This window comes from Brachyistius frenatus, unplaced genomic scaffold (genome assembly GCF_029030835.1).
Source record: "Brachyistius frenatus isolate BFR_SWC_R1_liver_20210118 unplaced genomic scaffold, ASM2903083v1 Contig_68, whole genome shotgun sequence".
Lineage (NCBI taxonomy): Eukaryota > Metazoa > Chordata > Actinopteri > Embiotocidae > Brachyistius > Brachyistius frenatus.
In genome coordinates this window covers 1,721,149-1,737,137 of record NW_027210667.1, presented here as the reverse complement: position 1 = coordinate 1,737,137, position 15,989 = coordinate 1,721,149, and the positions used below count along the sequence as shown (strand labels likewise).

General features: G+C 43.7%; 1 protein-coding gene across 9 annotated transcripts in view; it reads right to left on the bottom strand.

Annotated features, from left to right (window-relative positions):
* robo2 (roundabout, axon guidance receptor, homolog 2 (Drosophila)) overlaps positions 1-15,989 on the bottom strand; it is a 257,149-nt gene that overhangs the window by 142,911 nt on the left and 98,249 nt on the right. For all 9 annotated transcript variants that reach the window (XM_069707330.1, XM_069707327.1, XM_069707331.1 and 6 more), the window contains exon 2: positions 3,981-4,307. In XM_069707330.1, the coding sequence (XP_069563431.1) occupies positions 3,981-4,307 (327 nt within the window). The remainder of the gene's footprint in view (positions 1-3,980; positions 4,308-15,989) is intronic.

Below are 15,989 nucleotides of genomic sequence, written 5' to 3'. Positions count from 1 at the left end.
CTGCATGCAGTATATCCAGCCCATAGAGCTGGCCCTGCAGTCAGTTCTGAAGAGGAATAAGATTACAAAGCAGACTGCTCTGATACCCTCAAGGCAGCACGTTTACAAGTTCTCTTATCTTCTGAAGTACAGGACAGTGAACAACAGTTATAATGAAATCTCTTCCCAAGTGCAGCAAAGTGATGTCTGAGCATTATCCCCACACTCTGCACATGCACCCGTGGCCCGAGATAACACGAGGCGGTTCATGCAGTTCAGGCTCTTGTCCATCCATTTGTGAACAATGTGTGCTCAACATCCAACACTTAACGGAGACATGGTTGGAAGACTAAGTCCAGTAAAGGCACAAGTGGCCCCCAATCTGGCCCACATTAATAATGCAGAGGCACCTCTCAGAGGCCTCTTCCCCCTTCTCTTTCCCGCCGCTCCACCTTTTCCTCCTCTAACAGAGAGTGGTGAGCACTGCCCAGCTTGAAGTCCGACATGCAGCAGCGCCACTCGGCTCTGTGGACACTGAGTTCAATCTGTTTCAGAACTGCAATTCAATTATCTCACCGGGGTCCTGTTCAACCACTCGTGAACGGAAGAGGGGGGGGGCAAAGGTGTGTTCAATACGAGAGAGGGAGGCGGGAGATGGGGGGAGGGAGAGAGGTGGTGGTGGTGGTGGTGGAGGTTACAAGACACATCATAAACACAGACCCAGCTCAACATGGATATAGATTTAAATGCTGTTTTTTTCTTGTACAATTAGCTTTGGCTTTACAATCACCAGACGGATGTCAGGACCTGATAAAGTTAATCACTGCAGTAAAGCCAAGGCGGTGGGATTTAGCACCCTCCCCACCCCCTACATCCATCCCCACCCCTCCCTGCTCCTCCAGCCCCCTGAAGACCTGGCTGAAAAAGAAAGCTGAGAAAGCTTGGGGGCTCAAAACAAGCCAGGCATTGAGTGCTCCTTCCTCTTTGGGGTCTGAGATATTCTTTTTTTCTGCAAAAAAAATAAATGCACAAGGAAATTCACGGCAAATGGTCATATTTTTAAGAAGTAAATAGGATTTGTCTATGAATACTTAATGACTATTTAATCTGCTAGTTACATGCATAGGACAGTCTAATTTGTGTGTATTTTTTAGAGAGACGTGCACTCAAACAATGAAAATAGCACAATCAAAAAATCACAATGGAGTTCAGTTCCATGAGCGCAGAACTGATTTTGATTATTTTGATGCCCCCGGCCAGACACTTTATTGGTTCAGAAACCAGTCCTGCACATCAGCTTCAGGACATTCCTTCTCAATATCCCTGGGATTACCTGCCACTGAAATTGCAACAACCCATTAATGTCTTCATATAACACTGTGCCTTTCTGTCTCCTCATCTTTTCCATTTTCTTTGTCGTGCCTCCGAGGGCTTTGATCTGCTCATCATCAAATAATCTATATGAAAACTATTCTACTTTAATAAAGCTTTATTGCTCTGTCACATTATAATCAGGTAACACAGTAATTGGCCCTGTTGAACTGCACTTGACCCACGAGCACAGCCTTCCTCCTGCAGCCACACTCGCCTCTGTGAGTCCAACATTCACAAACCGTCTCAGGTCGGTTCAGATCAATATGGCTAAAACTGTGAGCTAGTGTTATAGCAACAGCAGAACACCTTTGATGAACTCGAAAAAGTAAAATTGCCATTGTTTCTTATTTAAAGTTAGTTTGGTGTCCTTGCAGTGCCAGTTGCACCCCAGGCACCAGCTTATTTCATCAGGGTCCACAGATAGTCCTTGCTGGGTGTGTTGGTGTAGACCTCAGGTAGCAGATGATATATATGAACCAGAGAATTCAGTTAGAAGGCCGATTAAATGCAAGGATGCTGCATGTTTTTTTTATACTCCTTTAAGGCATACTTGCTAAACTTGTGGTGTTCAACTCCATCGTGGTGTCTGCAAGGTGACCAGTAAATTAGCCCGGTGTTACAGGGTACACAATAAAACAGGCAAGATAGTGTTCCATCAGTAAGGTCTATTACACAGAGGTAAAAGTAGTCAGAATCTAAACTTTTGCCATCGTGGGGATGTGAGGGTGTGCTTTTTCTGGCATGCTACACATTAATACTAATAAAAAGTCGACGGCTCTGTGGCTTTGATTGTGTCCCGAGTCTCTAGCCTGAACCTCTACCTCAAATCCAGTAGCGCTGGTAATACCCATCAGATGTATGTTCCTATTTCTTCACCTTGCTATCCCCTCCTCTCCTGGCCTCCTGACCTCTCACCTCCCACCTTTCAGCCATTCAAGCAGTCAATGTCTCTATTGAGCCCCCTCCGCTACTCAGCCCATATTACATGAGACAGAGAGGCAGAGAGAGAGTAATGAAAAGAATGGCTAAGAAACGCTCTGAGAAGGGAAAAATAAAATAATCTGGAGAGTTCATCAATTTTTCATGAATTTTCATTTAGACTGGGAGAGCCCTCTTACAGCAATCGATAGATCAAGCTGCTGTCACACAGTTAGCACCTGGGGGCTGCTGGAAGGCCCTCGGGAAGACGGGGCACTGGATCAGAAACACAGACCAACCCCATCCATTTCCATTTCAATTTCCCAAAGATCATAAACTAACTACAAATCCTGCTGCCATAGTAATCACATCAGAAATACAGTTACAGGCCATTTTTATCATGGAAGATGGTATTTCTGATATTTTCTATTTAAAAACATTTGAATTAGCAAATGGTTTGCTTGTTTTATACCAAGAAGCTAACTCGGCATTTAAGAAACCTCTGTTGTGATTTGGTGCTATATAAATACAATATAATTGAATTGAATTGAATTGAATTAAGTAAATTCTGCAGTCGGCAATGCTACAATGGCTTTATTTCATGATGGGAGATCTTCAAACCCTCTTCATGACAAATTACGCAAACCAAGACAAGGATTCAAAATAATTAGTAAATACCACTGAAAAAACATTTGACCGTTGGATTCAGTCTCATGAGCCCTTGTTACACGGCTGTATTACTAAAAGTATCACAAGTTAGGTTAGGTAGTTACTTTATTAATCCCCAAGGGGAAATATTTTCGCTACAGCAGCATACAGGAAAGCAATAAAAAGCAATAAAATAACAGTATTAAATATAAAATGTAAAAATAAAATATAAAATAAAAAAAATATAAAATGCACAGTATATAAAGTTAAAACATCATAAGAACCTGGGGACTTCCTCCTCCACCTCAGGGGCAGTTTGAGGGGCCTGGGAGCCGCTCCATAGGAAGCTCAGCCTGGGGCGGGGGGGGGGGGGTTGTAGGCTCATCTTCAAAGGTAATTTGATCCACAGCTCAGGTTCTGCCTGTCAGTGTTCCCCAACACAGACAGCCTGAGTCCATCAGGTGCCGGGCCTGTCATTCTACCCCCCACTCACCTGTGAGAGACCCATGTCTGCTGTGCCATCACGTCCCTCTCATACAGTCTGACAGCAGCTTTATGACCAACTCAAAGGTCTACAGACAACTTCAAAACAACTCCCTTGAGCTAAGAATATATCAGAGTTATGACATCCATGGCTGAAAAACTGTGTGGCTACAACTCATTATCCCAGCAAACAATGTTCCATATCGAGAGACCATAATAGAGCTTAAATGTCCCCTTTTAGACCTGCAGGAAATTATTACAGTGTTTGCAAATGGAGAACACGGAAAGGAAGATGAAATCAACTAAGTGTAATTACAGCTCATCAATTCAAATGTTGATTTGATTCACTCTTATTTCCTACAATGAACACAAGGCAATTGTATCTTCTGAATAACTGGAAAAAAGTGATAATGTTTGATAAAAATGGATCAATTATATTTCTCAGTTTTCTTGTGGTAAATGCAAATCCAGTCTGTTCATCATCTCGGAGCAGCAAGATCAAGACTTCTCTTTGTCAAACTCATTAAATTACAAAGCAAAGATGGATAAATTAAGAAGGAAGAGGAATCTTGACTCACATGCTACTTCCAAAGATGCATTGCGGCTGACGGCTTCTCCCAGGTAGTTCCGGGCCACGCAGACGTAGGCTCCCTCATCCGGCTTGCTCCGTCGTCCATGAACGATGCGAAGGAAGAACAGCGAGCCACTCGGCAGCAGCATGCGATGGGAACGTGGGTCATCTTTGTCCGTTTCCACCCGCTCTCCATCCTTGTACCACTCCACTGTTGGGGTCGGCCGCCCCTCTGCTTTACAGTTGAGAGTGGCAGGCTCCCCTTTGGAAACAATCAGGTCAGAGGGGTGCTCCACAATCCGGGGTTGGGTGTCCTCTTGGCGCAGACGGGATCCTGATGGAAAAAAGGAGGGATGCAATTAATCACAAAGCAACAGCAGGGAGACCTTAAAGCTGGTTTCAGTTAAATGATTGTATTGAATGTGCTTTATGAATTCAGCTACCTCTTTCATTAGCATAATTGCAGACAGTGAAACTGTCTGGAAAACAGTGGAAAGCTAGGGGTTTAATTAATAAAAAACACTAAAGGAAACAAATTAAATGAGCCATCTAGCTTGGGAAGAACTCTCTCATCGGGATTTGGAACAGATTGAGGCTCAGAGGCAAAGTAGCCATTGTAAGCAAAAAAAAAGTAAAAATGAAGTTCTTATAAAGATGGAGGAGCCGACAAATAAACTATTACTTGTCTTTTCTTGTCTAATGATGTTTTGTGACAAATACTGCTGTTCAAAGTATCTTCTCTTACACATAACTGACCTGATTTAACAGGACAACTTACAAAGCAACATCTTGTATTTAAGTGTATCTCCAACGTTGACGTTATAATAAATTTTGTCTTTATGGACTAACTTTTTATAGCTGCAGTCAATGTAAATGTAGAAAACAGCAGTGCTCTGCTCAAACTTGATGAAACGTATCTCTATTTTTACCAGAAGACTGCCACTCAAAATAATCCAAAGTCAGATGCCAAAAGGCAGCATTGATAACAATAACATGGGGGATATGTTTTCTTAGCTTGCTGCCATCGCTACCTAGACGTGGATATGCGATGGCAAATGGATGGATGACTCTTAACTAATAGTTACTAAAAACTTGTCTTGGGTTTGGAACATTTCAAAAACACATATTGAACTATTTCACTCAAAAAGCCACCATCTGCTCTTCTTAACCTTATATGCAAGGGCTTCTGTGTAAGTGGACCAATGGGTGAACTGTGAATGGAGCCATACAATCACCTTACATTAGAAACACACACACATACACACACACACAGAAATGCACACATATTTATTCACAGACATTATACAGTCTATTTGCCCTATGTATTTGGCTTTAAGTAAAAGCCAAGTGAAACTGTTGCATTCACTTTGCAAAAGCACACACGTGTGATGTGAATATGAATGCAGGGGTCCAGGCTCATGTCAAATGCTAATCCCCTGTGGCTGAAAACCTCGACCCACTCCTTTTCATTAGGGCTTGCAGTGGGTGACTCTGGGAGTCTGGCAGCTAAGATAATGCTCTCAGAGTCAGAGCGGTCTGTGTGTCTGTGACCAGGTCTTCCTCAGAGAGATAAGACGCTGTAGGCCACACACACTCACTCGCACACACACATTTACATCACAGAGGCCATGGGAACCATGCTACAATCAAACAGTCTGATCTCTGTTCCCACAATCAAATGCACAGTAAAGGGAACGGGGAATTAGGCAAACTTTTCCAACACACGTGTTTATCTTTTATCTTCAGAACCATATTCAATACCCCATCAATAACTCAGTCAAATGTTCACAGTCAGAGCCGAGCTCTTTGTCCTGAAATGAGTTGTTGTGATTGAGCTGAGTTGATGACTGTGCCCTTCCCCGGGGCAGTGCAGTGGGGTAATAGGACGATGCCTGCTGTACAGAGGCGCAGTGTACCACATACGCCTTTGTGCTTATATAAGGGCTAATTTCAACACTGGATGGAGGCACAAGCATAGAGGTTCCAGGTCTTTGTTTGGCCAGGTCTGCACATGTTCCACTGTCCCTTATACTCCAATCTCCCAGGGGGAAACCGGGACATGCTGTGCACCGGTCTTTTCTGCTCTGGAGTTTACAGCCAAAAGAACAGGAGCATGTAGAAACCTGCTGATCAGCACAAAATACACTTCAAAGCCTGAGTGTGGTGAATGTGTGTGCACTTGTGTACACACATTCTCTCACACACACACACACACACACACACACACACACACACACACACACACACACACACACACACACACACACACACACACACACACACACACACACACATTTGCTCTCTACAAATGTGCACTTTAGTCCACCAATTGTCAGGAAACAGGCATCAGACAGTGGTATATTGACTCCTGAACAGGAGGTAGTCTGTTCTCAATTCTTCCTAATTTGGGCTAATTCCCTCCATTTCCCTGTCATTGATTAGTGATCAGGCCTTGTGTCTTGTGGCCAGAGACAGAGGTCTGTAGTGGAGGGGGTGATGATCTCCTGCTCCCACAGTTCATGAGCCAATCTCATTGGCATGATGCAGAAAACCAAAGATGTTAGAACAAAAACCCACAGTATGCTGTTGGCACTGATCTCATTCACCAATAGTAACAGTAACCTAGACAGAAGTCTGTCAGAGGAGGGGCACAGAGGCAAGTTTGTATTCTGGCAATAAGTGACTTAATAAATGAAGCAGTAATTAACACCATGACATTGATAAATGGAGGGCAAGATAAAGGACAGACATGGAGACCTCCATCTCCCTCAGATGGAGTGTCGAATGCACATTTATTGTTATCTCATTGAAGCATCTGCTTCCCCCATAATCCACAAGCCCTGCAGTGGCTTTCCACTAAGACCAGTGCGCATGCACAGCACTAAACTGCAGCGACTCCATTCGATTTATATCAGTCTAATTTCTTTAAATCCAATTTGTATTCCAATCTACTGCCTTCTAATCACTTAAACCTTGAGTCTCCATCTGCTCTCCTCTTTCCTGTGGAAATGAACACAGCAGATGCCTCTACAATTGTCCTTTCACTGCCAGGAAAAGCAAAGCTGGGAGCATAGGGGGCCAGACGTGACTGGTCAGTGTCCTTCCTGAGTGGAGGGAGTCAGGTGTGGAGGTAGAAAAGGTTAAATGCCCATCCATATGCCATGTAATACGGTTTGAAAGAGGCCCATCAATCTCAATAAAGACATGTTGTTTCACTTTTAAAAGCACAAGACAAAATGTTTGTGCCTGCAGGAGTGTCACTAAGACACTAATAATGCCCCCTAAATTAGTGGTGTCCTGGAAGGTCAAATAAAAAACGTGATGTACATTCCCATCACCCAGCTATCAGACCTTGCTCCTCACAGAAGGGAAAGTCAATTTTCAGCTTCCTATTGGGCCGCCTCTCCCACTCTCTTTACAGTAAATGGGCTTTCTGTTGCCCTTTTAATGCGATCATTGGTGCTGTGCAATCAAGTGCTCTCTGAGCTGAGGCGAGTGCACTTCACTGGATCTCAGGGCACACTTTCCAATCAAAATGCCGTGTTTCCCCCCGTCTGCAATAACACCACCATTACTTTTCACCACTGCTGCGCAGTCATCCACTCTTTGAGGAGAGCAGGAACCAGAGAACAAACAAACAAGCGCACAGACAGGGAATGAAATCAGAGAGGGATGACTGAACTAGAAGCTGATTCTTTTCTGCCTTTTCTTTCTGTCTACTTATGTCAGCTTCAAATGGATGCAATTTTGCATTGCTGCTATCCACAACATGTGCAGTATATAAGCATGCTTTCTCCCTCTAGTTTTATTTTTGATGTTTTAGACAACATATCACAATTAGGATAAATAAAAACTAAAAGACATATAAAAGTTAACTATTATTTGGATGAAAACCTTGTGGTTTAAATCCAAGATAAAATATGACTTTAACTATCACTAACGGTTAATTCGCCAACCTATTCCTCCGACCACACACCTAGAAGTGTTTTTTTTCTGTTATCTTTGTCACATATTTATTCATGTGTGCAACAGAAGGTCAGGCCTTTGATGATCTTTTTGTAATTATTTTTATTAGCTCCCAGGAGAAATTCTAGCCCACCAACCAAATCAATACCCGCACCAGTCTCAGGCGGAGCATAAAAGGAGGGGCTCCCCAAAGACGCATTAGTTATTCTGCCAACAGACGTGTGCTGATCACAGGTAACCAATGGCAACCTCGGACCAAGGCAAGAAGTTCCAGTCACTGAGGCTCTATAAAACATCAAATATAAAAAAAAAACAAGATTCAGGCCAAGATGCAGTGGAAACACTGTAATTCAGATGGTGAAATGGCAGAGACATCTCAGGCAGAAAGTGCTGAAACCCAGTAAACTGAGTGAATATAAAACTGTACAAAAACCGGACCTCAAAGAAATTTCAGATGGAATGAATTATGCATTACATCTATGTTGTCTATTCTGAAATATACTCTGCCCCTGCTTTCCACTTCTCCTGAACCTCCCACACCATCGCCTTCTCTCTCTGTATATCCACCTTTATCTCCCAATATCTCTGTCTACTTCTCTTGCTCCCTGTCCAGTTACATCCTGGCCTCACTGCGAGGGTGACGGAGTCATATCCGTCATGTCATCAGAAAGGAAATATGAGAGATCAGCAGGGGGAAACTGGGGGGTGGTGAAAGAATGATGTTGCTGGCCGTCCACGCCGCAGCGCTGGCCTGCCGTGACACTTCCAAGCAGCTCGCTCTGCACCCGAGATTCATCTTCTTTACGCCAGGCTGTCAGTGGCGTCACAGCGCATGAGCTCCAGTACACAACCTGATACCAGACACACAGCTCATCTCAGCGAGGTGTCACTGGAGACAGCCGGCTGTATCTGCTGGAGTGCCATCTCAGCCCAATGCATACAGCTAGTCACTCGATACGGCACAAAATCCTCCCAGTGAAGACACAGAAAACCAAATGAGGGGTGTTCACAGGTGCAGAGCAGAATCTCCCACTCCGTCTTCTGTTGCAGGAGAGGGAGGGGGTTGAATCTAGCTAGGTAGAAGGCTCACATGATGGGCTCTGTTCCAGCTCAGTGCTCTGCATACCCCCCCCCCCACACACACACACACACCTCCTTTTTCCTGCTGAGATCTATACTCTGAAAGCAAACACAGGGGTAATTCTATGAGCGGCTCTCAACCTCTCAATGCATCCACGCTTGCCTCCAACAAATATCAGATAGAATTCCAGTGTATTCCGGGCAGTTGCGAGGTGGGGTCGTATTGACTTTGCATCTGTGTATTTGCCCTCTCTCCCCCATGCAGATGGAATATATAAATAGATAACTGTGGGAAACAGAATATCTGATTTTGCTGCAAAGGGCTGATTCACATAGCTTGCATTTCAAGCAGCCCCCCCCCAAACTGTTCTCATTCTCACTCTTCATCCTACTATCAGTAGCCATGAACAGAGAGAGTGGCGTTATCTCTTTTTCAGCAGCTGCCTCGTCGCAACAGAGCTGAGATCGCTGACTTGAAACAAGAAGACTAAAATGGGGAGAAGGAGGAAGACATAAAAAGTGTTAAGACCTCCTTATAGTGAGGTGAGAGTGTTGATAAGAGTGCGGCTTGCTCTCTAACATACAGTATACAGGCTGATTAGAAAAAGGAGTATAGCACCAGCTCAGGCCACTCGTAGGGACACTAAACTGTGTGATGCAGATTAAATGATTTCCAATGGCAGGGCCACTCGAGCGTGCAGCTCACTGCACCACCACCCCACCTTCTCTTCCCTGCAGATCCTTCCGAGCAGCCTGCGCTCAGCCATTTGCTTGCCTGACTCTGCTTTGCATCATGACAATAGACTCAATATTAAAGATGTGCAGAAAATCTACGATTCAAATTCCAGATGGGAAATAACATTTTGAGGAGTGAAACTGTATAATATATATTGTCACTTGAGTAAGTCCACTACGGTAGAGAAACCCCACCAGAAGGGTAATGTCCACCTGCTCCAGTCATGCAGCGATCATCGGAAGGAAACTGTGGCAGTTTGACCATTTTAATCTCCTTTAATGTGCTATGAAATTAGATAAGCAAGCAGCATGTTGATCTCCTCAAGGTACATCTGTGTGTGCGCGTGAGTGTAAACACAGCTGGCTCAAAAATCCGATCACTTTCAAGTGTGGGCTACTCCGAACGGTTCCCACTGAGAGAAGTGCAATGAAATGAACGCCATCAATTGATTCTCCCTCAAGCATTGTAATCTCTTTACCTGCATTGCTGAGCTGCCACTGCAGATTGAATGGGGAGAAATAAATAAGTGCTTTATTGCTTTAGAGATGAAGAGAAGGGGGGGTGGGGGGGTGAGGCCGGGTGGAGGAGAAGGTGTCCATGATACACTGTTGTTGAGGGGTGAGTGGATAATTGGAGGTGTGCCGCGGGTGCTGACCTGCAGTGAACACACTGCAGTGTCCCCGCAGTGTCACCACTTCCAGCCCCTCCAGCGGTCCTCAGCCTCACATGTGAACATGAGGAATAGGAGGTGTAACCACCCACAGTGCAGGTGATAGAGAGCAGAGCGAGGTAATCACATGGCTCTTATAGCTCTCTGTTTTTGTTTTTTTTAAGGTGCAGCATTGCAAGTCAAGATGAGATTTATTAAATTTCTATACCATGGGACACTTCATCTGGTCTTGCTTTGGGCTACAGGGTTCAAGGGTGCTGGCAATAGGTGGATGAGGGACTCCTTCAATTTACTCAGGCTCATACATCCATGGAAAAAAAAAAGCAAAAAAAAACAAACATTTGATGGTTATTAATAATGTTCACAAGCACATTCACACACATACACATTTCATAAGCGTGCAGTAGGCACTTTGTTACCGGGCCTCTCAATGACAAATGTCTGTGAGCAGCTCTCCAGAAAAAAAAATCATCATCATCATCATCCTGGAAGGGAAACTGGAAAGTTCAAATGTTCAAGGATGTGATTAGGGTTTTTTTTTTTTTTTTTCCTATCTGCCATAATGGTTGTGCCATGCTGAGACTTCAACCACAAAGTGAGTCTCACCAGGAGACATTATATACACTATATCAACTCACCCATGGCCGTGGAGGGTCGCTTGACAAAGCAGTGGGGGGTCATGTTTTTTGCAGCAGGGACACAACAAGCGCTGATTCCTTTTGAGAAAATAGTCTGTATTACAGCAGAAACACTGCTAAACACAACATGTTTTTTTAAGAAGTATGTTGATTTGTCCTCACTAACATGTAGGGAGACATCAGTCTCCTCACAAGGGGGACAGGCCCCTCAGAAGCCCTCTAGGTGTTACGCTACAACACTGTTCACGAGAAGTGAAGGTGTATAGTTTGGAGTCTATGTACCTCCATGGGGTTAAATTCCCCAGTTAGTTACAGGGAAGAAAAGGCACCAAGCTGTCGCGGCCGCGTGATCCATAGACCGAACTGGGGATGAAGATGGTGGAGCTAGACACTTATTCAGCGGCTCCCCCGCTCCGAGCGGCATTACAGCCGCGCTGGCCTGCTGCTGTGTGTGACGGATGTGTGCTCGTGTGTCATTCGCTGGCTGTCCATCTTCACACGTCTCACGCTGCGAGACAGCTCATGTATTTTTATCACCAGCCCTGACCTCGTCTTCAAGACACTGGTGAGGTACTCAGCTCAGGTACAACTGTCACACAAGCTCTGGACCATCAACAACAAGAGGGTATGTTAGTGGCCAAAAACAAGAGTGTTGTAGGATATCTGATCAAGATTAGAAAAATCAAGTAAAAAAAGGATGTGAAATAATGTGTCAAATGCTTTTCTGTGTAATTTCTTCTCACTTTCTCCTGTAACTTCGATCCCGTCATGTCTTAATGGCTGCCACTATAGATTTGTATTCTTTTTTGTGTGCTTACTGTGTGTGTGTGTGTGTGTGGGGGGGGGGGGGGGGCTTGCATCTGTGAGCATGTGTTATATAGCTATATGTACTTCTGTGGGTCATTCAACCTTGACATCCCTTCCTCCTGTCTGAAGGTTGCTGCGTAACGGCCAAACAGAGGGTAGAGCGAGGGCGGCGGACACCACAGCACCACAGACTTGTGTTATGCTCAATCCAGACTTCCTGCCAGCAAACTGCTCAAATAATTTTGTAAAGATAAGCTCATCACATCTACTGTAACTGAACTATCTCTCCGACACAGAGACAGTTTGGGTTGTAACCACGAGCTGAGTATTTGCCATTGATCAACAAGGGCTGATTCGCTGTCATCTAATCATCAGGAATTATATAACAGTAATTAGATGAACATTTTTTTTTTTTTTTTGGTTGGCCTGCCTTAACATCTTAATCAGCTATTTGGGAAACCAGATGCTGTGACAGAGCAGAGTAAGGATCATATCTGTGGCCCCGGGGCCCAGAGGGAGAAGCACAGGTGTGTATTCTCAGGGTACAGGTGTGTGAGGCAGGTGAAGGCCCTTACTACTTGCTTTAGCTCATAGTCAGCATGCTCGATTCATCATGTCACTGCTCCCCCACTCCCACCCCTACCGCCACATACACTCCCCATTATATACTGCACTCACAGGTGTACAACAACCCCCCCAGTGTTTGAATTCCTCCCTCACTGACACTGCCAATGACGGGATACTTTTACAAAGACAGTGTATGTGGGATGCAGGAGGAAGGCGAGGTTGGAGAAGTTTGAAGATATATGAGGAAACATAGCAGCTGTCTACGTACTAGCATTAAAGCTCTATTTGGTTGCAATCTCTCGTACTTGTTTTTTCTTTCTCTTTCTGCAAAAGTATTTAGGCATTTTGCATTTTCCTGCTGTGTAAATGTCAGGTGTATGCTTGACTGAGGCCTAATAAAGTGGAGGTAAAACAGGGAAACGTGGCATTACCTTCCCTGCATTCTGTTAAGTCTTAAAGCAGAAATCAGCCACGTGCAGTTTCTGATGCTCCCATTTTCTCTCTCCCGCACCTGCACTATGAAAACATAAAGGCATTAACCAGTGTGATCCCAGGAATTAAAACAGCTGAGAATCCTTTTTTCTTTTTTCTTATTTTATTTCGGAGTGATCACAGCAGCATTTCTGATACTAAAGTCAATTTTGTGTCCTGAACATGTGGTTGATGAAACATAATCCAGTGAAAAGCCTGACCTGGCTGTTAAAATATCATAGGAGATGACAGGCCCATGTCACTGGTCAAGTAACACTTATCACTTAGACAGTCAAGGACCTGAAAGCCGAATTTTATTGGAGGAGTGCTCACCTTATCCTATTTCTGTGTTCCCTGTTCATTCACTTCCTATTATGATCACCACTTTTAGGTCCTTACTCTCTTTTGACATTAATCAGAGAATAAACACTAGTCCTCGTTGGCACAGCTCCCCTGACAGTGATGAGACTATCGGAGACAGTAGAGAGGAGCTTTCTGCACATCTCAGATGAAGGTTCATCATTATTGCAACCCCATTCCAGCAAATGAACTGCAATTACAATAACACTACCTAAACGCTGCCAGCTCGAGCAGAACAATCACATTTGGGACGAGACATCGCAATGGCTCTTACACAATGACCTCAGCCTTCCTCATCATTCACCCAGACTATTTTAATCTGGGCTTACTTTCCATTATAGGCCAGTACTTTAAACCTCTCTCATTTAATCACGACCATCAACAGAGCTGTTACTCTCTACAGTCCATCGGCAACAAAGTATCACCCTTGCAATTTCCTTTAAAGAATGTTACCGTTTAAACAACTCTTCTCTCAATTTTTAAATTTGATTACACTCATTATGTCTCTCACTCCCTCTCTTCCTTTCACAAACACTCTCTGGGTTCCAGTTTCTCTTGACTCAGCATCAGTGAAATCACAACCCTGCTGAGCATATTAAGAACTGCACACCATCTCCAGCACTAGCTCTATCCCCAAGTGGCCGTCTCCAAAGCCTCCTCACCAGACCATATTTCAGCACCTCTCAGCGTGTCACCCAGGCTGGACGTGATGTCACCAGCTCCTAAATCAGACGCGAGCATGCATGAGATCTCAGAATAGCACAAGGGTCAGGAGTGCATGTCCACTATGCAAAGCATGTTCTAATCCAGCTTCAAAAGCAGCACAGGGGAGTTACAGAGTTAAAAAAAAAAAAAAAAAAACAGCTGCTGATCAGGGTGCTGCTGGAAAGATGTTGTACTGCAATCAACCTGTTATATATATATATATATATATATATATATATATATATATATATATATACAGTGAACCCTCGCTATAACGCGGTTCACCTTTCACGGTCTCGCTGCTTCACGGATTTGCATCGTGCATTGAAATCACATTACGACTATATGTAACGTAGATATATTTAATGTCCAGTTCTATCTATTTCAATTGTAAAATAAAGGTTACTACTTCACGGATTTCGCCTATCACGGTTTCTATTTGGAACGTAACCCCCGCGAAAAACGAGGGTTCACTGTATATATATATATATATATATATATATACTTTATATTTATATATATACTTTATATTTATATATATATAAAGTGCATTAACCCTGTTTTTAGATGCACAACTTGTCAGAGATCTCTGAATATTCTCTTCTTTCTTCCCACCCAACAACATCCAATCCACATTCAGTTTCTCCCTTTATTCTCTCTCAGTATCACCTTTTCTCTCCCCTCCTGCACACTCGCAGTATTAATCACTGCACACTAAACAGTGACTGACGCCATTCACAAGGCTTGGCTTTGTTGCCTGTGCTGCCCACTGAATACAACTCCAGGCCTTATTGTCTGCCCAAGTGGACTCTTAGAGGAAGCTCCACCCTCTCCAAGGACCCTCCGATTACCTCTTAAAAGGCTGGGTGATGGGTGAGTTCTGTTGGGATGGAGGAGGAGAGCAAAGCAAGAAAAGGGGAGGAGGGTGACAGGCAAATGATTGGGAAGATCCACAGCTCCCGGGGAGATGTGCACCCTCTCTCAGTGGTCAGCCAGCAATGCCATCAGCCACTGCTTAGCAACCAGTGAGTTTGGCTTAAACAGAGTAAAAGACACAAAAAAAGGTAAAAGAAGGACAAAAACAACAACCTTCAAATCCTAACAGAAAGGGAACTTGATTTGCTGTCTATAGAAGGCGTGAACACTGAACTAAAAAGCCTCAGAAGCAAAACCTGCAGCTGTGAAGAACAAAAGCGGAGCCTGACAGGTGAAAGAGAAGAAAAAAATGGGGCTGTGCAGACTTTTGCACTCAATGCCAATAAATACTCTGCTTCACATACAGCTAATCTGTACAAAGTACAATACAAACACACTTGTGAATCATCGCTCACGTATGTGACTTGTCAGGAGTATTCTTTGGTCAATCAATGATTATGAGCCTCTCATTGTCTGTGCAGGCTTGTGTTTGTAGGACAACTGTGAAAAGGTGTGTCCTATTCAAAAATGAAATGAAACCAGTTTGTGCATCAGTTTGTCAGTTTTGTGCATTTTAAAAGTATAAAACATCTTAATACTGTTTATAATTTCAACAGTCACAGGTTGGACCAAGCCCAGCCATGATTTCCGTCACCTACAGGCACTGACCTATTGTGATTTCTGTGAGTCATCACATTACCTCGTCAGTTGAGGGTTTCTTAATTATTCTATCAGACTAGTTCTCTTGTAGGCCAGTGAATCCACAAAAGCCTTATGATATAAAGATGCTGACTTGGCACTCAGAGGCAGACTGGATGAAGAAATTAAACAGTATCAATCTAATTTGCAATTAACATCATTATTAAGGATTAATCAGAGAAATGGAGAGTGTTGCAGCTTTTGTTTAAACAAGCTTACACTACAGTACACGACCACAGCTCTGAGATCCTAAAACAAAAATGACCACTCAAATATCTTCTACTACAGTGCGGGGGCTGAATGTTGTACTGTCACTATGCATTTAGCAAACTAGCCAATGAGCCCCCAGATCCTCATATCTGGACTACTTTCTGCTCTTTTCTACAATATTACTTTGTGCCA